The sequence below is a fragment of the Cervus canadensis genome, chromosome 20, assembly GCF_019320065.1.
Source record: "Cervus canadensis isolate Bull #8, Minnesota chromosome 20, ASM1932006v1, whole genome shotgun sequence".
Lineage (NCBI taxonomy): Eukaryota > Metazoa > Chordata > Mammalia > Artiodactyla > Cervidae > Cervus > Cervus canadensis.
In genome coordinates, this window is record NC_057405.1 from 12,728,974 (window position 1) to 12,755,603 (window position 26,630).

Here is a 26,630-nt window from a genome sequence, read left to right on the forward strand (position 1 = left end):
TAGCATAGTTGTTTTAGTCACAGAAAGGCACTGAAGCTCTAAGTAAATAACCTAGACTCTAGACTTTGTGACACTGTTTGATTTACGTCTCTGAAGGTATTACCTTGCATACAGACAATTCAAGTAAGTGATAATAGTCCAGTCATGTGTGATTATGCTACGACGACCATACGATGGCACAGGTGTAAGTATCTAAGTGGCGAAGGGCACAGGCTCAGCGCTCAGACTGCCGGGACCTGCGTCTTACTCCTTGTGTGAGGCTCAGCACACTTAACATCTCTGTGAAATGGAGGGGGGACGATAGTCCCTACCTCACAGGGCTATTACTGCATCATCCTGAATTTCCATCACTTCGCAATGTATATTTTTAATATCTGAAAGTTAGCGTGTTCTTTCCAAAATAAATACATTTTGTTTGGAGGCTGTTTTTTTCCCCCTTAGTCCCTGCCATGTGGCCTAAGGGATCTTAGTTCACTGACCAGGACTTCAGCTGTGCCCCATGCATTGGGAGCACAGAGTCTTTAACCACTGGACCACCAGGGAAGTCTCTGGGGCAGCTTTTTAATCGATTTTAGTCTTTCAGGTTAATCTTTTTAAAAAAATTTATTGAGCTATAGTTGATGTACTATATTATATATATTAATTGTAATACTATATTAAATCGTAATTTTCAGGTGTACAACAGTGATTCACAGTCTTTACAGGTTATACTCCATTTATGTACAAGCTGGATTTAGAAAAGGCAGAAGAACCAGAGATCAAGTTGCCAACATTCGTTGGCTCATAGAAAAAGCAAGGGGATTCCAGAAAAACATCTACTTCTGCTTCATTGACTACGTGAAAGTCTTTGACTATGCGGATCATAACAAACTGTGGAAAATTCTTAAAGAGATGGGAATATCAGACCACCTTACCTGTCTCTTTAGAAACCTATATGCAGGTCAAGAAGCAACAGTTAGAATCAGAAATGGTTCTTATATTCAATAATTTTATTTTTTAGATTCCACATGATATATAGTATTTGCCTTTCTGACTTTTTTCACTTAGACCATTCATGGTGTTGCAAATGGCAAATTTTCATTCTTTTTTATGGCTGAGTAGTATTCCTCTGTGTGTGTGTGTGTGTGTGTGTGTGTGTGTGTGTGTATAAAAACATCTTTATCCACTCATCCGTTGATGGACACTTAGAGGCTTCCATATCTATTGTAAGTAATGCTGTTTTGAACTTTGGGGGGCCTGTACCTTATAGAATGAGTGTTCTCGTTTTCTCTGGATATATGCCCAGGCATAAAACTACTGGGTCACATGGTAGTTCTATTTCTAGTTTTTTGAGGACTCTGCATACCATTTTCCACAGTGACTGTACCAATTCACATTCCCACCTACAGTATACTAGGGTCCCCTTTCTCCACATCCTTGCCAACACTTCTGTGTAGACTTTTTGATGATAGACATTCTGACTGATGTCAGATGGTATCTCAAGTAGTTTTGATTTCATTTCCCTGGTAATTAGTGATGTTGAGCATCTTTTCACGTGTCTGTTGGCCATTTGCATACCTTCTTTGGAAAAATGTCTGTTCAGGTCATCTGCCTGTTTTAACCTGGTTGTTTTTTTGATGTTGAGGTGTATGAGCTGTTTATATATTTTGGATATTAACCCCTTATCAGTCATATCATTTGCAAATACTTTCTCCTATTCTGTATATTGTCTTTTTGTTTTGTTGTTGGTTTGTTTTGCTGTACAAAAGTTTTTAAGATTAATTGGGTTCCATTCATTTTTGCTTTTGCTTTCTTTGTTTTAGGAGACCACCCCCCCCCAAAAAAAAACACTGCTGCAATTTATGTCAAAGAGTATTCCACCTATGTTTTCTTCCAGAGTTACTGATTTTATGTCTAAATTAATCTCTAATACCCATACATTTTCCCCCCGACAGATAGAATGTGGAGACTTTGTTTAGTAATAAAACTAGTAGAATTCAGAGCAGGAGTCAAACTTCTAAATGAAATCCAATGGGCACTTCTGATTTTTAGTGTCCTAATTAGACATTAGCAACTGAAGTTAAAATTTCTTTTAACACTTTAAGTTTCATTTTCCTCCCTGAAATGCCACTGAGAACAAGCAAATGATAAGCTAAGGTGACTGGGAAGTGTTTGTCTGGTGAGCCCAACACATCAAGCATTGACAAAGAAATACAGAAGACATGAGCTTAAAAGTGAGAAAGGCTAGGGAACTGCCCGGTGGTCCAGCAGTTAGGACTTTGCACTTTCATTCATGGGGCCCAGGTTCAAACCCCATTGAGGGAATTAAGATTCCTGAAAGCTGTGCAATGCAGCCAAAACAACAACAACAACACACACACACACACACACACACACACAGAAAACGTGAAAAAGGCTAGAAAGTAAAAGCTGACTTCCTACATGAGTAGCATGCATTCAGTCTATGTCATTTTTGGTCCACACCCTCTTATCAAAGTCCTTATACATTCTGGGCTTTCAGAAAAAGCCAAGGAATCATACTTCAAGAAGCATAAAAATATATTTCAAGTCAGTAACTTTAATTAAAAATGTTAGCCGAAGAAGAAAATCCTATAAATGAACTTTTAAATTAAGTTTAAAATTCCTTTCTACTTAAAAAAAAAAAGGTACCATGAAATACTTATAGAACTGTAGAGAGAAATATGCCCAACATAATCTGAATTTCCTGATTCTAATGTTTGATAAAACCCAGTATATATTTAACAATCAATTTGTTTTTCAAAAAACAAAAATTTATAAGAAAAAATACATTTTATCTTCCCAAATATTAGTGGTATAAAATGATATTTGGTTTTCATCAGTCAGAAGCATAACTGCCTTTAACTAAATCCAAATAAAGAAGAATGTATATGATACAGATTGGTTAAATTAAAACATATTACAGTATATATATGTGTGTGTCCATACATGTGGGGAAAATGTTATATAATCTGTAAGATGAAGTGAAACATGTATACCCTAATTATATGACAAAGCCTTCCCAGGGTTGCTCAGCAGTAAAGAATCTGCCTGCAATGCAGGAGACAGGTTTGAATCCTGGATTAGGAAGATCCCCTGGAAAAGGAAATGGCAACCCACTCCAGTATTCTTGCCTGGGAAATCCCATGCACAGAGGAGCCTGGAAGGCCACAGTCCATGGAGTTGCAAGAGGACACAATTTAGCAACTAAATAATCATCATGTAACAAAGGGTGAGGAACTTAAACTTCTAGATCACATAAAACCTCATCAAAACTTTTTTTTATCCACAGAATAATCCCTTGAAGGTAGTTATTAGATGAAACAGCAAAAGCTTTTATCTAAGGTTTTAACCCTTTTTATTGACTTTTTCTTTCTGAACCTGTCAAAAAACAAACAGTATATATTCTGTGTATTTGTAAACATCAGACTTTCAAGCCATTATACTATAGCCCTTAGAAACAGTTCATTTCTTCAGCTCTTCCTGCACATCTGAGTTGGTGGAGGCTTCAGCTTGGAGCTCCCCTGTTTCCCCCTTTAAAGCAAACTCGGCAGGCGCTGGGTGTTCCTGGAGGCTGGATTTCAGAGCATGAGCTGCATAGTTAAGGCTGGTGTTTTCACTCCAATGCCAGTAACCTGAGAAGGGGTTGTAGAGCATTCCCACCACAGTTTGAACTGACAGACCATCTAAAAAATATATATCAAACAGAGTATATTTAACAAACATTTACCTTCCACAAGCCAAGAGTCTCTACAACTCTATTTTTTTTTTTTAAAGGATTTATAACTCAACAGACACAAATATTTTGTAACCATTACAGCTCATTCTTTACTGCAACAGAACATGATATTTGGAATTTGGGTAAGTGCTCGATAAATATTAGGTGTTATTAGAAAATACTTGCCAACAAGTGACTATTCCAATCAAGCACCTTTAAAATATTTTTTTCAGCTCCATTTTCAACAATGTTAACTTGCAGAAATTACTACATTTCATTGAACAGATAATAGTCTTAGTAAAATCAAGTTTATTGATATACTGTTATAGGAACAAAAAGCATGAAACACACATGAGTCTAAATACTCAAAAGGAATACTAGATGCCAAATAAACGAACAGACCAGTGTTGTTACTTGACAGGAATTCAACAGAGAAATCAAGTCCTCAGGAGGTATAAAGCAGGGCTAGGAATTACAGGGAGCACAAAAAAGGATTCACAATCTTGCCTTCAAGGAGCTTACAGCCAGAAAGATGTTATAGATACCAAAATAACCATGCTACAAGGCATGCTATAACTGGTATGAAACACTACATAAAAAGTGACAAAGAAGCTCAAAATATAACTGACATGGCAAAGAGTTGGACACAACTGAGTGACTGATCTGCCCACACGCGCGTGCGCACACACACGCGCACACACACACACAGGAATCAGGAAAAAGAAAACGTAAGATAAGCTGATTCAAGAATGACCTCAACAGGACAAACTGAGGATATGTAAATTAAAGACATTTGTACCTAATCCTTAAACGAGAGGGCTAAATAGCCAAAAAGGATTCATTGATCGTCTATGATTTGCTTGACCCTGGGTTAGGTGCCACAGGTGAGAGAGAAGAGGTATGTAATACCTAACCCTAACTTTAAGGAATTATGATCTAGTTAAGGAGAGATAACCAACATCCAAAGAAGAGTGGCCTAATTCATTCAGTACTAGGTTCTGTGATTAATAATTATTGGCACATTAAAAGGCTTCCCTGGGAGCTCAGCTGGTAAAGAATCTGCCTGCAATGCAGGAGACCTCGGTTTGATTCCTGGGTCAGAAAGATCCCCTGGAGATGGTAATGGCTATGCACTCCAGTATTCTGGCCTGGAGAATTCCATGGACTGCATAGCCCATGGGGTTGCAGAGTTGGACACAACTGAGTGACTTTCACTTTCAAAAGTACAGTTAGGCCTTGAAAATTGGAAACATTAATACTTACTTGATTCCAGAATGCTCTCTAGCTTTTCAGGTGAAACAAACTTCTCCCAGGTATGAGTACCTTTTGGCACAATACCTGCAATTTGCTCTGAAAAAACAATTCCCAAGGCATAGGAGAGCTGTGTTTTGTTGATTGTAGTAATGAATAAAGAACCATCGGGCTAAAAATAATACAAATAGAAGTAAAATTTTATATGTCAGGAATATCAGCTAGATAAAAGCTTGGCTTCCCTCGCCCTCCTCCTCCCTTCCAAATAATTTAAAATGCAGTTAAGATACACAAGTGTAAACAAAATATAATTTACCAAAACAATATTTATTTTCCTCTTGGGAAATTCGTTGTTATAGGCAATCCACTATAGATGCACTTACTGAGTTTATGCAACAGTGCTTACAGCTAACTTCTAAAATCATACATTACTATGACTTATGTTTATATTAAATACATTCTTTTGTACATATCAAATACTTTATAATAAAAGTACAGACATGAGATTAGGCTGCCCGTCCTTGTTACATGTCCACACTGATGCTTTAACACTGCCTCCTCTTCGGGGGAAGCCAAGCCTGCCTAAAGTGCTTGGCACAGCACACAGCCCCACAGCTTGCACAGGCCAGCAAGGCTGGTAAGTGTTCTCTGACAGAAGCATTAATGATTAAGGTAGGAAAAGCGTCCGGGCTTTCCAAGTGGCTCAGTGGTAAAGAATCCACCTGCCAAGCAGGAGACAAGAGTTCAATCTCTGGATCCAGAAGATCCCCTGGAGAAGGAAATGGGAACCATCTCCAGTGTTCTTGCCTGGGAAATCCCAGGGACAGAGGAGCCTGGCAGGCTATAGTTAATAGGGTCACAAAGAGTCAGACACAACTGAAGTGACTTAGCACGCACACATGCATATTTACTCTCACAAATGGCAAAAACATAAATGGCTCTTTTAAACATTCTCATTAGCACCTGATGGAGATAAAATGCCCCTCCAAGATACTCATATTAAGATATATGAGAAAATATCTCAAATACCACTCCAAACCAAAAATAAAAATGATGCAAAAAGGCCCTGTAATGTTGGGATGTACCCTTAAAACTAAAATATCAGACACTATTTCACGACACATTGTAACAGTTCTCTGTAAAACTTTAGTATTCTAAAATATTCAAAATCACTTGTGTGTCAATTATATCTCAATAGAGTTAAGGAAAAAATCAATTATAAATATCTAATCTGTGTTTCATAAAATCTTATTCTAAGGAAACAGTGGTGAGTATTGGTCATTTATTTTTTTTAAAAAATAAGCTTTCCATTAAAGCAGAAATTAGTTTTAAATTCCACATTGCCAGTATTTCTAGCATATGTGAAAGACTCTCCATCCATACATACTGAGACTCTACACAAAAAGAAATAATTCAGGAGTTTTGCTTGGACAGGAGCTATGCCTAATAAGGCTCATTTAAGAGGGAACGCCATCAAGAAACAATACACACTGAAGGAAGCTACGGAGGCGTGGTAACTAAATGCAACATGGAATCCTGGATTGGATCCTGCAACAGAAAAATGACATTAGTGCAAACACTAATGAAATTGAACAGGGTCTGTAGTGTACTTAATAGTATAACGTCAATGTTAATTTTGCAGCTTTGAAAAATATACCATGGGCTATATTCAGGGCTAGGACTGTGGTGAGGCTCGTGAGATGCCCTGGGCACTGAACCCGAGGGGGTGCCCCCGCTCCGGGGTGTGCAAATGCAGGGCTGGCGCTGACCAGTGAGTACGGCCTCGGGCGTCATGCCCTGGGTACCACACTTGCTCTTACCAGTTCCTACCCTTACTGGGTAGGATGCTAACAGTAGGACACTTGGGAACAGGAACACTGTGTACTGTCTTTGCAACATCTATAAATCTAAAATTATTTTAAAAGGAAAAGTATATTTTAAAAGCTCTATTTAGAGAAGGGGGCAGCAGAGGATGACATAGTAGATAGTATCACCGACTCAATGGACATAAATTTGAACAAAATCAGGGATATAGTGGAGGACAGAGAAGCCTGGCATGCTGCCGTCCATGGGGTCACTACAGTCAGACTGAACAACAATAACAACAAATTTAGATAAAGGCTAAGCATTTAATCCTTTTAGCTCTTGAACTTAGGGGGTTACCTCTTGAATATATAAACAACAGAGTTGGAACCACCTTCAGAGGACTAAGTCTGTGGCAAGTTACATAAGCAAAATAATGTAATGGAAAGAACCAGACTTGAAATAAAAAGATGTAGCCTTATGTCCCACTTAAGTGCCTAGTGAGTTTGACTTAAAGACCATGTGACCTCTGACATCTCTCAAATTCTGATCTTCTCCAGGTCAAAGGAGTTCAGAATGCCTGCCTTACCCTCTTCACCTGGTTGTAGGTAAGATCAAATGAGATCATTTGTATCAAGTGCTTCCCTGGTGGCTTGATGGTAAAGAATCTGCCTGCAATGCAAGTGACCCAGGTTCCAGCCCGGGGGCAGGAAGATCCCCTGGAGAAAGGAGTGGCTACCCACTCCAGTATTCTTGCCTACAGAATTCCATGGACAGAGAGCCTGGCAGGCAATAGTCCATGACAAAGAGTCAGAGACAACTGAGCGACTGACACTTTCACTTTTCTTTCCTTCTTTTAAAGCTGGTAACTATTACACATATCATGTGTGCAGAGTGACTTAACAAATGCTGGCTAACCAGTTTATGCTAATTATGATTTTTTAAAGTATTAACCCAAATTAATTTCTTAGTAATCGTCATTGAGTGCCTGTTAGGTATTTAATCCAAATTATACCAAGGGAAAAATACCACTGTAAATCTATTGTTTGTATTACAGTGTTCAATACCAACAGTTTTCAGGATCCCTGGACATCAAGATACTGGCTCTGGAAAACCCCAGGACTCAGGGCAAGCTGAGACGCAGAAATAACCTCCAGTAGAGATGTTGTCCCCAGATTCTGTCTTCCTGGTTTCAAGTTTATAAAACATTTATTGCTACAGATACATAACATGTACTCAAAAGAAAAAACAAGCAAGAAAACTCTGCAAGTCTTACCTTTAACACTTGAAAGCAGCACTGTATAAATGTTTCTAGATCAACCACATGTTCTACAACTTCAGAAGCTATGACAGCATCAAACGATTCCACAGTGTCTTTCACAATCTCCTCCAGGGAACACGTTCTGTACTCTATCCTCTTATCCAGGACTGGGTCGAATGATTTATGGTGCTGTGCTGTTTTAATGTTCTCATCCACAGGATCGATTCCAATGACTGAGGCCCCAAGCCGCCCTAGAGGCTAATGGCATAGAAAACTGTTACCCTCAGGAAGAAAACAGAACACATTAGCAATAAAAACCTTCTCAAAAAGGAGACAAGATCAAGCATGAGGGGAATCACTGAAGATCGTTTATGGGTACACGGAAGTTCAATATACCATTTTCTCTAGTTTATACGTTTGATAATTTCCATAATAAAAAGCTTAAAAGTGAGAACAATAATCACAACAAAAAACTTATTAAGAACTACTAACAGTGAGGAAATTTTTATCTACATTCTCTAGATACATTTATAGGCATATAGTACAATATTAAAATATTTACAGAGTGCAATAAATGAAACATGTCATTGTAAAAAGAAAAATTTTCTAATATTCAAATTCTCTAAGGAACATTTTTTTTCTCTGTAGTTTCTCCTGTGACTGACTAGAAATGATTCTTCACATCCAATTCTTCTTTCAACCTCTACATTTGATCACTTCCCATGACATGCCTAAGATTTTTTAAAAAGCCTTAATTTTGATCAAAACACTGCACAGCATTTATTTTATAACTCCTTAGTTAACAAATTAAAAGTAAAAATCAAATTATTTTAACTTGGAGACATAAGATCTGTAATAATACACTGAAAAAGCCATAGAACACATACAGTAAAAGTGTACTCACTTACCATTTGATACACCTCATATTCTTGATTCTATGGGATGTATTTTCACATATTTTACATTTCCTGAAATTTTATAATTGACGTCAAAAGAAACCAGCCCACTGCCATACGAAGAACATATGCTCTATGCATATGGAAACTTAGTTATGCATCAAAGGTCTCTGTTAACATCACTGTCGACTTGGCTGTTATGACCTTGACGGTAAGACACACCCCTGTATCTTCACTGATATTTATTTGACTCCTACCTACACTGTAACTTAAAATATCTTTCAAAAGTCTGCTTGCCATGCAGCATTGAAACAAAAAGTTACTGTGTTAATAGAAGATTACAAAATTTACTCTAAGCTAAAGCAAATATTGTTCACAGGGAGAATGAGTATTCTTCCAAGAACTCTAGAGTACCTAAAAAGGGGAGAGCCCCCGAAGCCTGCAAGACTCTTACATTTTGATATTGAAGCAAGTGCAAAAGGACAGCTTATCAGTACATTTAAACCAGCGGAAACTGCCTAATATCCTGGGAGAAAAGAGATGACAAAATTTTCAAAACTATTTGAATGACCAGTGCTTTTTTTCTTTCTTTCTTTAAAAACTGAAGTATAGTTGATTTACAACATTATATTAATTTCAGATATATAATCACACAGTGATTCAATAGTTTCATAGACTACACTCCATTAAGGTTATTATAAAATAATAGCTATATTTTCCTGTGCTATACAATATACCCTTGTTGTTTATTTGTTTTATACACAGTAGTTTGTATCTCTTAATCCTCTTATACCTATCTTGCACTTCCCCCCTTCCTTTTTCTCACTGGCAACTACTAGTCTGTTCTCTGTATCTGTGAATCTGTTTCTGTCTTGTTATATGTATTTGTTTATTTTTAAGACTCCACATATAAGTAATGACTATAATATTTGTCTTTGACTTATTTTACTAAGTGTTAATATCCTCTAGGTCCATCCACATTGTTGTAAATGGCAACATTTTCATTCTTTTTTATGGCTGAATAATACTACAATATGTGTGTGTGTGTTGTGTATCACATCTTCTTTATCCATTCATCTGTTGATGGATACTTAGGTCGCTTCCATATCTTGGCTCTTGTAAATAATGTTGCTATGAGCATTGGTCTATCTGTATCTTTCCTAATTAGTTTTTTCATTTTCTTCAGAAATATACCCAGGAGCAGAACTGCTCAGTCATACGGCAGTTCTATTTTCAGTGTTTTGAGGAACCTCCACACTGTTTCCTGTAGTGGTTGCATCAATTTACATTCCCACCAGCAGTGTACTAGGGTTTCCTTTTTTCCATATCCTCACCAACATTTGTTATTTGTAGACTTTTTAATGACAGCCATTCAGACTGGTTTGAGGTGATATGTCATTGTGGTTTTGATTTGCATTTCTCTGATGATTAGGGATGTTGAGCATCTTCTCATGTGTCTGTTGGCCATCTGAATGTCTTCTTTGGGAAAGTGTCTATCAGGTCTTCTGCTAGTTTTTCAGTAAAGTTGTTTATTTGTTGATGTTGAGGTGTATGAGCTTTTATGTATTTTGGTTCAGTTCAATCGCTCAGTCGTGTCCGACTCTTTGCGACCCCATGAACTGCAGCATGCCAGGCCTCCCTGTCCATCACCAGCTCCCGGAGTTCACCCAAACCCATGTCCATTGTGTCAATAATGCCATCCAACCATCTCATCCTCTGTCGTCCCCTTCTCCTCCTGCCTTCAATCTTTCCCAGCATCAAGGTCTTTTCACATGAGTCAGCTCTTTGCATCAGGTGGCCAAAGTATTGGAGATTCAGCTTCAACATCAGTCCTTCCAGTGAACGCCCAGGACTGATCTCCTTTAGGATGGACTAGTTGGATCTCCTTGCAGTCCAAGGGACTCTCAAGAGTCTTCTCCAACACCACAGCTCAAAAGCATCAATTCTTCGGTGCTCAGCTTTCTTTATAGTCCAACTCTCACATCCATACATGACCACTGGAAAAACCATAGCCTTGACTAGACAGACCTCTGTTAGCAAAGTAATGTCTCTGCTTTTTAATATGCTGTCAAGGTTGGTCATAACTTTCCTTTCAAGGAGCAAGCATCTTTTAATTTCATGGCTGTAATCACCATCCGCAGTGATTTTGGAGCCCAGAATAATAAAGTCAGCCACTGTTTCCACTGTTACCCCATCTATTTGCCATGAAGTGATGGGACCGGATACTAAACCCATATCAATCATATCATTTGCAAATACTTTCTCCTATTGAGTAGGTTATCTTTTTGCCTTGATGACAGTGTCCCTTGTTGTAAAAAAACTTTTAGGTTTAATTAGGTCCCATTTATTTATTTTCATCAGTGCCTCATTTTTGGGTAAAAAAAAAATTCCTCACTATACTTTTCTGAAATATTTGGATATTTTTAAGGAAGTAAAAAGAATGTATTACTTTTATAATCATAAAAATATTAAAAACATTATACTTTTCCATTTTAAAAAAATGAACAGTATTATTTCTTAAAAGGATAAAAGAGGGGCTTTCCTGGTGGCTCAGTGGGAAAGAATCTGCCTGCCAATGCAAGAGACATGGGTTGAATCCCTGATCTGGGAAGATCCCACATGCCCCGGAACAACTAAGCCTGAGGACCATAACTACTGAGCCTGTGCTCTAGAGCCAGGCAGCTGTAGCCACGGAGCCCCCGCGCCACAACCACTGACGCCCAGATGCCCTGGAGCCCGTGCTCTGCAACGAGGGAAGCCGCCTCAATGAGAGGCCTGCGCAGCTCACCTGGAGAGCAGCCCCTGCTCGCCACAACTAGAGAGAGACCCACGCAGCAATGAAGGCCCAGGGCAGCCAAAAATAAACACACAAAATAAGTGGGGGAAAAACCTTCTCCAACGAAAAAAAAGGATAAAAGAGGCATAAACCCACTTCTCAATTTTTTTTCCCAGTTAAAAATGGCAAGAATGCCATAAATCACTTACTTCTGTTAACAATCCACCACCACAACCAACATCAAGAATCTTCATCCCAGACAAAGGTTTTCCTGGCTGGTGATTAGCAACTGTTTTTAAGAGATTGTCTCTTTAAAAAAATTAAAAATATATAAAAACAAATTATTAAGTTTATCAATAAAGTCTTAAAAGTACATAATTTCCAAAGAAATATTAAACTGTTTTTAATCTAAGACTATCGATTTGGGGGACAAAAAATCTTATTATCAGCATAAAATGATATTATGCTTAATTTATAAAACATTTTTAGTAATTAAAAAAAAAAACATTTTTAGTAATCAAAAGCAGGAGGTTTAAAGTAAAGCTCTTGAAATAATCTAGTAATAATTATGACTCAATTATTACTTTAGTAATAATCTAAAGAAAACCTTTAAATTGAGTCTCCTTTAATCTTCTAAGTTAGTGGTGCTTTTATGATCACATAAACAGGCATCCAAAGCAAGTAAACTTAATTCTAAGATAATTATAATAACACTTTACCATACACACAAACATAGGCACACACATATATACACCCATACACACACACAGATACCAAAATATCATAAACTAAACTTTTAAGTTGGACTTCTAATTATACTTATATTAAAATAAATCTTATATGTATTAAGGACATCTTAGGATATCTTTTATTGCTATTCAAGTTATCTGATTTCTAAGAAAAACCTACATAGTGATTAAGGAGATAACTCCGGAATAGAGTTATAATAATAACAGAAAGGACCCATTTCAAATGAAGTCCAATCTATTCTTCACACACTGGACAAAATGACTCCTTTACATTATAATTGAAATCATATTGCTCCCTTTCAATGGTTTTAATTATGATTAGAATAAAATCTAAACTTTTAACCATAATTTGGACTGCCCTGGATGGTCTTTTTTAGTGTGATGACTTCACTAAAAGAGTCACAGTGGTTGGAATAGAGTGGTTCTCAAGCTAAGTGTGCCTCAGAATCATCTGGAGAGTTGGTTAAAACATAGACTGCTGACCCCCAAAGCAGTAGGTCCAACATGAGACCTGAGAATTTTGCATTTCTAACAAAATCACAGGCGATACTGATGTTGCTAGTCCAGGGCTAACCTTGAGAACCACTGGTTGAGCTTAACAGAATGGCATTTCTGCTTTTCTCTGCCTCAGTGTTTCTGTGACCCGCTAATTCAGTGGCAGTAAAAACACGCCAGTAATTTCCCTTTTGCTGCACTAATATCAACCAGCAAAACCAGTCAGGAAGCTCCCTAAGGGCAGTCTGATCTGATATTCTGGGTCTATCACAGAGCTTTGCCCATATCGGCTGCTGAGAAATGTTTAATGAATAACTAAAGACATGGACAGAAGAACAAACAAGCAATTTTGTGATAGGTGGGTTCTGATGAACCCTTGCCATAGCAAACTCTAAGTTCCTGAAATACATGAACTATGTTTTGAATGATGAATACCTCAGCAGTTCTTATACTCTTACAGAGTCTAGACCCCAAGCTCTGTACAAGGTTAAGATCTCAAAAAAATTTGTTGAATTGAACTTTCTAACTAGCATTCCTTTTATCAAACTTCCTAAATGTCAAGGATGTTATAAAATGACCTTGATGCCATAGGACCATAATTCCTTTTCATATGGATTTAATTCTAATTAACTTGATAATAACCAAAAATACTTCAAGTTAATTTATGAAAGCAGTCTAGAATTTAAGTGGTGTTATTAAAAAAAACTAATAGCTTTGAACAATGGACACTGAAGAGAATCCTAATTTCCAAAGCAAACGTAAAATGCAGTGTTTTGAACCTAGGCATAAACCAAGAGAAAAATGAACTTGAAAGAAAATGAATTATTGAAAAGAGCTATATTTTAAACGGCCTAGAATTTCTGGACTGTTACCTAATGAACGGCACCCTTAGGTCATTCATAGAGTGAAGAGGCGCATAAACTCCTTGCTCATCCCACCACCTGTGAGCCAGGGCCAGGAAGGTCTTCACCTCACTACTGTCTACAGTGGTCCGCGAAGTACTGTATGGTCTTGTCCAAGGGAGCCTAAGAGGTCATTAAGAAGAGCCAGGCAAAAATTACCATTTGAAAAAATGCAGCATGGGATATATTAAGTAGAAAGATACTCTAATCTACAATTTATTAGATTCTAAATACATATATTGTTCATTTTCTGATATTTCAAAACAAATTTTCTTATAATTACAGTGTGTGTATATATATATAACAAATTAATTTGCTTCTAAAGTAAGTTACAACAAAATGAAGCTGTAAAACTTGGACTTTGGGGCACATAGCGGTAGCAGCTGTAGCAGTGGAGTAGTAGCAGTGACTGCTTCCTGACCACAGTTCCTGGAACACAGCGGGTGCTCAGGAGACATCTGTCAAATAAACGATCTGAAGGGGAAGGGCTAGAAGAGTATACCGCTCACCTAAAGTTTTTTAAAAATCAAATGGGATCAAATAGGGACTAAATAGGGGTCACACAGACACTACAACAGGTCCCATGTCAAAGCACATGATAGAAAAATCCCCCAGAGGTTCTCGGGGAACAGAACAGGTTGTTAGGTTAGCATAGGTAATGACATTTAAATTTGTACTATGTTTTTCTTAGCTACACAGAGTACATTCTATACTGATTACTCACTATCCTTTTAAGAATTAAATGTCACTCTTCTTTAATATTATCTTATGAATATTACCCTCTTTTTCATGCTTTATGCAAAGCCTGGGTAATGAAGGACTAACTTACAATAGATAACAGCAGGTGGTTGCTCAGTTAACCAAGAATGATTTTACAGACATCCAATCTCAAAGGAACTCATTCATTTATGAGAAGTAGAAGCATGCATTTGGAAAACAGAGCTCATACCATAACTCTAAGCAATATTTTTCACAAGGTTAGAAATTGGTTTATAATATATGAATACATGAAGATATTACTTTGATTCAATCTTAATACATAGGATGTATACTTAACCACTATATATTTATGTTGCATCCAAAACATTTATGATTTAAGCACTGTGTTATTTGTGTCCTGTCATAAGGATATTAAGAGGAAGTAAAAGCAGTTCTCCAAGGAATATAGTCTTACATTAAAAATGAAAGCTATCACTGAATATGGATGAAAAGTGAGCACTGTATTTATACTATATCCAAATTTTCTGTGGGTTTGAGATTTTTCAAATTTAAAAGTTGTTGGAAAAATAAGAATATTTAAATAAACAAAAGCTACCTCAAGGCCTTCCCTGGTGGCTCAGATAGTAAAGAATCCACCTGCAATGTGAAAGACCTGGGTTCGATCCCTGGGTTGCGAAGATCCCCTGGAGGAGGACATGACAACCCACTCCAGTATTCTTGCCTGGAGAAGTCCATGGACAGAGGAGCCTGGTGGGCTAAGTCCATAGGGTTGCAAAGGATCAGACACGACTGAGTGACTAAGCACCTTAATCAAACCACATGAGTTATACTGACAGTTTATTAAACACAATCAATACAAAACTGTTACTGTACACTATTGTGTAAATATTTGCCACAGTAATGAATAAACTTACCTATAATTTTTCATCCAATTCAGGCAGGCAAAAGTCATGCTATAGGATTTGAACCACATGATTCTGTTTTCATTGAAAACCCATGGTTTAATTTGTAGAATCCAACTGAGCTGATTCTTTGGATAAACTGAAAAAAGAAAACTAAACGTCTAAAGAAAGCATTGTACAGTGTGAATCCCTGGTATGCATGTAACTGAAGAAACTATTTTATATGGCAATCTTGTATTACAATTGACAAACAAAAGGGTCTTTTTCTTAATTTTGGATTTTATTCTAAATTATAAAAAAAAAATCTTGCAGTCTGCTATCTAACTCTAATCAGACGTTCCTGAAATTATAATTAGCAAAAGTAAGTAATGCCTATGTTAAAGTTTTTCATGCATTTGTTTTTATATCCATATAATGCTGTATAAAATTATTAAAAATTACATTCAGATTAAAACTACATAACCTTTTAAGCTAGGGTAATATTAATTTTGAGATTATTTATCAAAACTAGTTCAAATTATCTTACTTTCATGTTGGCTACATGAAATTGGTTTATACATATGCTCAATACTCTTTACAGAGGTAAAAAATGTGCATATATATATAATGTATACATATGTATATATAATATATACATAATGTATAATATATATATATCCTAAAATAAATAGTCATCCAGTTTACAAGTTCCAATTTACACAAGAGCCTACTTCATGAATTACTCTGCAGCAAAACATTCAGTTGTTCAATAAACATTTAAACAAAATAGACCTTAGAGCAAAGAAAACTACTAGGATATTACAAATTTAACAAACAAAAAAAGTCAGTGGTTTCTACACATTAACAATGAACAACTAGAAAGGAAAATTCAAAATGTTCTTTCATTTAAAATCAGCCCAAAAAAGAAGACTCCATTGCTGTATAAATCCAGCAAAACATGTTCAGAGGTCTGTAATCAAAAACAACCTAATAAATGATGAAACATACAATGTTCATGGAGTGGAAGATTCAATATAAATCCTCCCCAAATTCATCTATATGTTCAACACAATTTCTATCAAAATTCCAACAGTCTTTTTTTGGTAGTTATAGACAAGCTGATTCTAAAATTTATATAAAAAGGCAAAAGAGACAGAATAACTAAAACAATATTGGAAAAGGTGAATAAAATTGCAAGAATCAAATACTCAATTTTAGGACTTATTATAGAGCTGCAGTAACCAAGGCAGTGAGGTACTGGAGGAGAGACAGACTCAAATGTCAGTGCAAGAAAAAAAGTCCAAAGAGAGACCAAAAAAAAATTTACCCAACCGATTTTTTGACAACAGTGCAAAAGCAGTTCAAAGGAAGAATGGTCTTTTCAATAAATGGTGTTGAGACAATTAGATGTCCTCAACAAAAAAGAGCATTTAGACCTAAATCTCACATCTTACACAAACCTGAACTCAAAATGATATAAATGCAAAATCATAAAACTTTTAGGAGAAAATACAGAAAATACAGGATCTTCCTGACTTAGAGTTACACACAGAGTTCTCATATCTCACACCAAAATCACAATCCATAAAAGAAAATAAATTAAATTGGATTTAAACAAAATTCAAAACTTATGCTCTGCAAAACACCTTGTTAAGAAAAAGCAAAGTCAAGTCACAGAATGGGAGGAAATATTTGCAAAACATATATCCCATAAAGAACTGGTATCTGGAATATATACTCTAAACTCAACAGTAAAATGAAGCAAAAACAACAAACAAAAATCTCGCACAGAAAAAAACAAAACAAAATAAGCAATCCAGTTATAAAATGGGTGTGGGTATTATAAAATGGGTATAAAAAGACATTTCATTAAAGAGGATCAGTCAGTCAGTTCAGTAGCTCAGTCATGTCCGACTCTTTGCGACCCATGGACTGCAGCATACCAGGCCTCCCTGTCCATCACCAACTCCCGGAGTTTACTCAAACTCATGTCCATTGAGTCGGTGATGCCATCCAACCATCTCATCCTCTGTTGTCCCCTTCTCCTCCTGCCCTCCATCTTTCCCAGCATCAGGGTCTTTTCAAATGAGTCAGCTCTTCGTATCAGGTGGACAAAGTACTGGAGTTTCAGCTTCAGCATCAGTCCTTCCAATCAATATTCAGGGCTGATTTCCTTTAGGACGGACTGGTTGGAACTCTTTGCAGTCCAAGGGACTCTCAAGAGTCTTCTCCAACACCACAGTTCAAAAGCATCAATTCTTCTGTGCTTAGAAGAGGATATACAGATGCAAATAAGCACATAAAGAGATATTAAGTATCAATAGCCATTAGAAGAATGCAAATGAAAGCCACTACATACCTCTCAAATTGGCTAAAATTTAACCATCCTTGATATGACCAGGTGTGGACGAAGATATGAAAAAACTGGATCTCTTATACATTGCTAGTAGGAATGTAAAATGGTACAGACACCATGAAAAGGAGTTTAGCAGTTTCCAATAAAGTTAAACGTATTTATCTTGCAGCTTAGCAATTGCATTCCTGGGCATTTATCCCAGAGAAGTAAAAATTTAATCCACACAAAAACCTGTACATCAATTTTCATAGTAACTTAATTCATAACAGCCCCAAACTGGAAACAATCAAAATACCCTACAGTAGGTGAATGGTTAAACAAACTGTGGCATATTCATATCAAGAAATACTACTAAGAAATCAAAAGGAGTTAACTATAGATACATGCAGAAAGTTGGATGGATTTCAAGGGTATTTATGCTGAGTACAGGAAAATTTTTTCAAAAAGTGTATATTGTATGATTCCATTCATATAAAACTCTTGAAATGGCTAAATTATAATGGAAATAATAATATAATGTAACAGAAAACAGATCAAAGTTTAAGGTTGCTGGTAGGATTTGACTATAAAGGAGCGGTACCAGGACTTTTGCTGTGATTATGGGACAGTTCCATATCCTGACTGTGGTGATTATTACACAAATCTCTATGTGTAGTAACACAAACACACACAGACCAAAGCAGCACATGTTAGGGTGGTGAAATCCAAATAAGGGCTGTAGTTTAGCCAATGGTATCACACCAACGTCAATTTCCTGGCTCTGACAATGTATTGTATTAGCCAAAAAGTTCGTTTGGATTTTTCCATACAACGTAGTGGAAGTCCTAACAAACTTTTGCCAGCCCAATAATATGGTTATGTAAGATGTTATCACTGAGGAAATGGGTGAAGGGTATATGGAAATTCTCTGTATTATTTTTGTATCTTCTTATGAGTCTAATTATTTCAAAATAAAATTTAATTAAAGAGCACAAGTGCACACTACAAAATGACTCTCCTACTCCTGACTATATACCTACCCAATTTTCCTCTCCAGAGGCAACCAATGTTACTAGATTTGCTTGTAAGCATCCAGATATTCTATACATAGTTTATCTTCGTATATCAACTTCTCTCCTTTTATACAAAATGTAGCACAGTATACTCATTCTTCTGTACCTTGCTCTTTTCACGTACTGATGTATCTTTTTTTTTTTCCATTTATTTTTATTAGTTGGAGGCTGATGTATCCTGAAGATTTTTTATATAATAGAGCATAAGAACTTCCTCTTTTAGAGTTACGCAGTAATCTACCATATGGTTATATTTCATCATTTATTTAAGCAGTGCTCTACTAATGGATGTTTATTTAGGCCATTTCTAATTTTGTGCTACTCCAAAAACATAATATTGAATTACACAGGTAATTTCATACATTTTTGAGACTACCTGCATATAAAACCCCAAGAATTGTTGTGTCAACTGGCGTGTGTATTTATAAGTCTGTAATTTCCTTCATAGATGTTGAACCAATGCAATTCCATGGATAATATGAGATTCTAGGGATGGTTTTCCCACAGTGATTATATGTTGATAGCCACCTATGCAATGTATTATCAAACTTTTTTATCTTTGTAATCCAATAGGTGAAAATGGTATCTCAGTAGAGTTTCAATTTATCATGAGTGAAGTTAAGTGTCTTTTTTTTAAGTTTAATGGTGCTATAGGCAAAGGGTTAGTCACTTAGTTGTGTCTGGCTCTTTGCGACCTCATGGACTCTAGCCTGCCACGTTCCTCTGTCCACAGCATTCTCCAGGTTAGAATACTGGTGTGGGTTGCCATTCCCTTCTCGAGGAGATCTTCCCGACACAGGGATCGAACCTGGGTCTTCTGCATTGCAGGCAGATTCTTTACCATCTGAGCCACCAGGGAAGCCCCCAATAGTGCTACGGTCTGAATAATATCCCCTCCAAATACACATGTTGAAATCCTGACCTCCAAGGTGATAGTATTAGGTGGTGGTCTTTGGGCAGGATTAGGTCTTAAAGATGGAACTTTCATGACTAGATTTAGTGCCCTTATATAAAAAGACCACAGAGAGTGAAAAGGATCTACCTATGAACCAGGGGAGTGAGCACTCACCAGATACCAAACTTTGGACTCTGTAGTCCCCAGGGCTGTGAAAAATAATGTTGTTTATAAGTCGCCTAGTCTGGTATTTTGTTGCAGTAGTGGAACTAAGACAAATGGTCATTTATATTCCTGTCTTGCCTTTTCATAGTCTCTGAACATTCTTCTCCTGAGATTTTTGTTTTTAAAATTTTGTCTTATAGGACTTTACAGTATGGCCCAAATTAACTTCAATGTTCTCAAAAAAAAAGTTTGTGTTTCTTGGCTTCTGCTCATGTTATTCTCTCTTCCATCACTGCTAGCTGTATTACTTTTTAAGACCCAGGTCAGCTATCACCTCCTTTATTTCTTTAGGTAGGTAAATGAGATATTAGAGAATTAAGCGGGACTTTCCCGATGGTCCAGAGGTTAAGACTTTGCCTTCCAATGTAGGGGGCGTGGGTTCAATCCCTGGTTGGGGAAGGAATGCCAAAAAACAAAATGTTAAAAAAAAAAAAAAAAGAAGAAGCAATATTGTAACAAATTCAATAAAGACTTTAAACATGCTCCACATCACAAAAATCTTTTTAAAAAAGAAGAGAATTATGAAAACTGTGATACATAGATAAGAATTTACAGTTGACCCTAGAACAACTTGGGGGTTATGGATGCCAAGGCATGCATGCAGTAAAAAACCCAGATATAACTTTGTAGACAGCCTTCCGTATCAGCCATCCTACATTCTTGAATTTAACCAACCTCAGACAGTATGGTAACTGGAGTACATATTTACTGAAAAAAAATCTGCATTTATGAAAACTGGTGCAGTTCAAACTTCTATTGTTCAAAGGTCAACTGTATAAGGTATTATGATGAAATTGAGCCTCAAAGATTTTAATGTAGTCCTTGATCTCTAGCCAGTGATGACCCCTATCTCCCTCTCACCCCATCTCATTTCTGGATAATTAGGCCTTCAGTCATCAGCATGGCCAGAATTCTTAACAGCCTTAAAAATCGCTTTGCCATAACAGAGAAACTAATCAAGTTTGTATTAATAGAATGCTAACAATTCCTTCTTTTTTAAAAAAAAGAAAAATTATTTGGCTGTGCTGAGTCTTAATCATGGCATGAGTAATCTTTGGTTGCAGCCTGCAGGATCTAGTTCCTTGACCAGGGATCAAACCCAGGCCCCCTGCATTGGGAGCTTGGAGTCTTAGCCATTGAACCACCAGGAAGTCCCATATCAATTCCTTCTTTACCTTGAAACTGTGACACTCTGGTATTTGAAATTTCAAAGGAATGGGGAAATTTTTCATTTTATTTATTCAAAAAGTCATTTATCAGCACCTCTCGGGTACTAAGCGAATAGCGCAGAAGCCCTCTACCCCGCCAATGCTGTAGTTCCGGCACTCCTCACTGTCTGGATTACCTTAGGCCTCCCTGAGCCTCCGCTCCACTTTCTACACAGATGCCAAGTGTTATTTCTTAAAAACAAGTCTGATTATGTTATTCCTTTAGTAATTTCCCACTTCTTCAAGATAAAGTCAATCCCAGGAGGTGTGTGTGGTCTTTCACGTACTTGTCATGACCTACAATGTCTCCTGTCTTATCCCTGGCCATTCTCTGCCCTCACTTACAGCCCTTTATCCACACCATACTTCTCAAGCAGCACCCTGCAGTTTCTGAGAAACCTCCTCACAGATACTCAAGCTGGTCCCCTGGACACTCCAACTTCTAAAACTGGACAACTTTAAGACAGCTTCTTAAATACCTTAAGTTTCCCTGACCCCAAATTTCTTTTATGTCCACTCCCCAAAAAAGCAAATGTTTACACTGTATGTTTTCTAAATTTCTGATTATAAAAGACATGCTTACTGAAAAATTACAAAAAGTATATAAGGAATGATAAAATCATAGATCACCAACTCCACTTCACATTATCACTGCTAAAATTTTAATGTATCTCTATTCTTGCTATATATCTCCAAGTTCATAATACAAGCTGCTTTGTAGCTGATTTTTTTTTTTACTGTTTTTAAAACTGACATGTAGTTAATTTACAATATTTTCTTCATTTCAGGTGTACAGAAAGTGACTCAGATGTATGTGTGTATATATATATATATGCACACACATATATATATATATATTCTTTTACAGATTCTTTTCCATTATAGGTTGTTACAAGATACTGAATATAGTTCTCTGTGGTATACAGTAGGTTCCTATTGTTAATCTATTTTATATATATATATATGAGTGTGTATATGTTAATTCCAAACTCATAATTGATTCCCTCCTACCCTACTCCTGCTATCCCTTTTGGTAACTGTAAGTTTGTTTTCTATGTCTGTGAGTCTATTTCTGCATTGTAAATAAGTTTCATTTATGTCATTTTTTCAGATTCCACATATAAACAGTACCATGTGATACTTGTCTTTCTCTGACTTACTTCACTGTATGACGATCTCTGGGTCCATCTATGTTTCTGCAAATGGCATGATTTCTTTAAAGGTGGAATAACATTCCATTGTGTATATATACCATATTTCTTTATCTGTTCATCTGTCAAAGGACACTTAGTCTGTTTCCATGTCTGAGCTATTGAAACAGTGCTGCTATGAACAATGGGGTGCATGTTTCTTTTCAGATCAAGTTTTTCTCCATATAAATGCCCAGAAGTGGAATTGAAGGGTCCTTGCTGCACTTCTTGAACACAACAGACATGCCTCCACCTCAGGGCCTCTGCAACTGCTGCTGTTGCTGCCTGGCGTATCTTTTCCACGTTATCAACACAACTCACTCCTTCATCTCATCCACGTTCAAGTACATCGTTTCATCCCTGATCATCCTTCTGACACTGAAACCCCTCAACCCATATGCAAGATCATATGGTAACTCTATTTTTTGTTTTTTAAGGAATCTCTATACTGTTTTCCATAGTGGCTGCCCCAATATACATATACATTCCCACCTAGAGTGCAGGAGGCTTCCTTTTTCTCCACACCTCTCTAGCATTATTTGTAGATCTTTCTTTCAATCATGGCCATTCTGACTGGTGTGAGGTGATACCACATTGTAGATTTATATTTCTCTAATAAATAGCAGCAAATTTGGAGTATATCAGCAAATTTGGAAAACTCAGCAGTGGCCACAGGACTAGAAAAGGTCAGTTTTCATTCCAATTCCAAAGAAAGGCAATGCCAAAGAATGCTCCAACTATCGTTTGCACTCATCTCACACTAGTAAAGTAATGCTCAAAATTCTCCAAGCCAGGCTTCAGCAATACATGAACTGTGAACTTCCAGATGTTCAAGCTGGTTTTAGAAAAGGCAGAGGAACCAGAAATCAAATTGCCAACATCTGCTGGATCATTGAGAAAGCAAGAGAGTTCCAGAAAAACATCTATTTCTGCTTTATTGACTATGCCAAAGCCTTTGACTGTGTGGATCACAATAAACTGGAAAATTCTTCAAGAGTTGGGACTACCAGACCACCTCACCTCTCTCCTGAGAAACCTGTATGCAGGTCAGGAAGCAACAGTTAAAACTGGACAAGGAACAACAAACTGGTTCCCAATAGGAAAAGGAGTACGTCAAGGCTGTATACTGTCACCCTGCTTATTTAACTCATATGCAGAGTACATCATGAGAAATGCCGGGCTGGAGGAAGCACAAGCTGGAATCAAGATTGTCAGGAGAAATATCAATAACCTCAGATATGCAGACACCACCCTTATGGCAGAAAGTGAAGAAGAACTAAAGAGCCTCTTGATGAAAGTGAAAGAGGAGAGTGAAAAAGTTGGCTTAAAGCTCAACATTCAGAAAACAAGATCATGGCATCGGGTCCCATTACTTCATGGCAAAGAGATGGAGAAACAGTGGAAACAGTGGCTGACTTTATTTTTTAGGGCTCCAAAATCACTGCAGATGGTGACTGCAGCCATGAAATTAAAAGACTCTTACTCCTTGGAAGGAAAGTTATGACCAACCTAGACAGCATATTAAAAAGTAGAGACCTTTCTTTGCCAGCAAAGGTCCATCTAGTCAAGGCTATGGTTTTTCCAGTAGTCATGTATGGATGTGAGAGTTGGACTATAAAGAAAGCTGAGCGCTGAAGAACTGATGCTTTTGAACTGTGGTGTTGGAGAAGACTCTTGAGAGTCCCCTGGACTGCAAGATCTAACCAGTCCATCCTAAAGGAGATCAGTCCTGAATACTGATTGGAAGGACTGATGTTGAAGCTGAAACTCCAACACTTTGTCCACCTGATGTGAAGAGCTGACTCACTGGAAAAGACCCTGATGCTGGGAAAGATGGAGGGCAAGAGGAGAAGGGGACAACAGAGGATGAGATGGTTGGATGGCATCACCGACTCAATGGACATGAGTTTGGGTGAGCTCCAGGAGTTGGTGATGGACAGGGAGGAGTGGTGTGCTGTGGTTCATGGGGTCGCAAAAAGTCGGACACGACTGAGCGACTGAAATGAACTGAATAATTAGCAATATTGAGCTTTTCATATGGTGGATCACCCAAATGTCTTCCTCAGAGAAACGTCTAATTAGGTCTTCTATAACTTACCTTCTTAACACTACATTTAATCATTTACCACATGGCTTCACTTTGATTTAAACTATGGTATTTATTGAGGCAGCATTATTTTTCACTGTATCGACAGTAACACCTTTTTTTTTTAACTGGCTGGGTCACAGCTTATGGTATTTCTGTCCTCTACCAGGGATTGAACCCTGTCCACGGCAGTGAAACACTGATATCCTAACCACTAGGCCACCAGAGAACTCCCACAACTTATCAATCTACTGGAGGCCTTTAAGTTTCCCAGTTTTTGTTCTTTATAACCCGATCTTAGCTCCAACTAACATTTTATTTAAAACGACCTTTAGATATCACTTCTTTAAAATTCCCAGTGCCTCGCATAGGGTATTTGTTAAATGAGTTTCATGCAAAGGATGAACTTAACGTTCTGGTTAATACTGGGAGTTAAATAATCAAACTGTCTTCTACAAGCATCAGGTTCAGTGAGTTTTTTTTATCTTATTTTCGCAGTTTGTTGAATTAACCTATTCATCAAAAAACAGTATAGCTGCCTTATACTCTGGAGGAAAAGGGTGGGAGGGGCAAGATATGTGCAAATAAAACACATATACAAGACGATAAATAAGTATAAGACAGTTGGTGTCCTTTCTCGCGGAGGCAAAAGAAAAAAGGCGGAAGACCTTGCGACTCCAGCAGGCACAGTCTGTCGCCGGCTCCTAGGGAAGGAGCTCAAGAAAGTTAAGACAAAGGTCACTGAATATATGGCGGCGGACCGCGCGGCCTTCGCTCTCCTCCGCCAGGACCACTAGGCCTCAGCTACTTTTCCCAGCCTCTGGGAAAGGAAGGGTAACAGCCTAGGCCGGGCGTTCAACACACAGGAAAGACCAGCGTAGAAGACACAGAGTTTTGGCCCAGCCCGCGCGGACCGAGACAGCGGGCCGCCCTCTACCGCGCCTGCGCAGGTCAGTCCGCTCCAAGGGCTTCGCGAGCGCGACACGCACGCACAAACACACACACACACACACACTCACCCGCCGACGTAGTTGGGCGAGAAGAGTCAGCCTGTGTGCTCCGGTATCCCGCTCTGAGTCCTCCTAAAAGTCGCCTCCCGGAGGAGCTCAGCTTGCTTCCTTCCCACATCACGACAGAACGGATACGCCTCTCTTCCGGCCCCTCCCGCAAAAGATCCCCAACAGAAAGGTTCCGAGAGCCATCTTAATCATGGTCACTGTGATGGATATTATAGATGTGTGGCTGTAATTATTGTTCACGTTCAATGTCAAACTAGGCATTCAGTTAGACTACAGAATGCTTGCATTAGCATGTTTCACTATGCCTATTCCTGTATGACCTCTCAAAGCAGCCATCAGACCACCTCCAAGTAGCCACTTAAGAGCTGTGAGCTAGCTTTTATTCCTATATAGCTCTAATTATTTCATACTTGAGATGCCCCCCAAGGACATTTATACTCCTATCTATAAGACACTGACCCTAAGAGAATCACAGAAGATCTGAAGCATTTCTTTCTTAAGGCGAATATTGTCCCCCCACCCCGCTTTCAAGGCACTAAAATGTCAGAGGGCCCGAAATCTAAGTTGAAAATTTTATTTTCCGTGAGTGACCTGATAATATTCCAGACAGAGCACACAGTATGTAGCAGAGAACTGTTAAGTCACTCAGGCTAGGCAACTTCGCTTAATTAGAACAGGCAATCATTTACATTTTACTTCTGTGTAACAGCCTTTCCTTGGGTAAGAACAATGATAAATTTCCAACATTAAAGGCAAAAAAATCATTGTACATTTTTTACCGGCAGGGTCAGATTGGTAAAGGCTTCTGTGAATTAGTGAAGTCTACTGCTCAGTAATGGTCTTTCCTTTATGGCTTCTTAGTAAAATACTGACTATTTCCTAAGTGGTTGCAAATTTATCAGTTGTCTTCAGAGCTCCCCCTCTCAATATATTAATACATGATCATCTCTCCCAACTTAAGGTAGAAAGCTCTGCACAGAAGAACATTTATTAGCACATGTTCTATTTGCTGGAGTGAGATCCGAGGAAAAAGCAAAGTCAAAGTTTGCTTTCACACCAGTTTGACAACAAAGGCAGTGATTTGCCTTAATACCAAGAGAAAACAAAGTCTCTTGAATACCCACTGGTTTGGTTCAGTTAAGCAAAACTA

The 26,630-nt window shown here is 37.7% G+C and overlaps 1 protein-coding gene across 1 annotated transcript; it reads right to left on the reverse strand.

Annotated features, from left to right (window-relative positions):
* Nucleotides 1–3,331: 3,331 nt before the first annotated feature.
* Nucleotides 3,332–25,947, reverse strand: COQ3 (coenzyme Q3, methyltransferase). The gene is made up of 7 exons (XM_043439685.1): nucleotides 25,481–25,947; nucleotides 15,483–15,609; nucleotides 13,819–13,971; nucleotides 11,912–12,011; nucleotides 8,046–8,288; nucleotides 4,979–5,138; nucleotides 3,332–3,683 (listed from the first exon to the last, which is right to left on the reverse strand). The coding sequence occupies exons 1-7, from the start codon at nucleotides 25,587–25,589 to the stop codon at nucleotides 3,463–3,465; spliced, it is 1,113 nt and encodes a 370-aa protein (XP_043295620.1). The 5' UTR covers nucleotides 25,590–25,947; the 3' UTR covers nucleotides 3,332–3,462.
* Nucleotides 25,948–26,630: the final 683 nt, after the last annotated feature.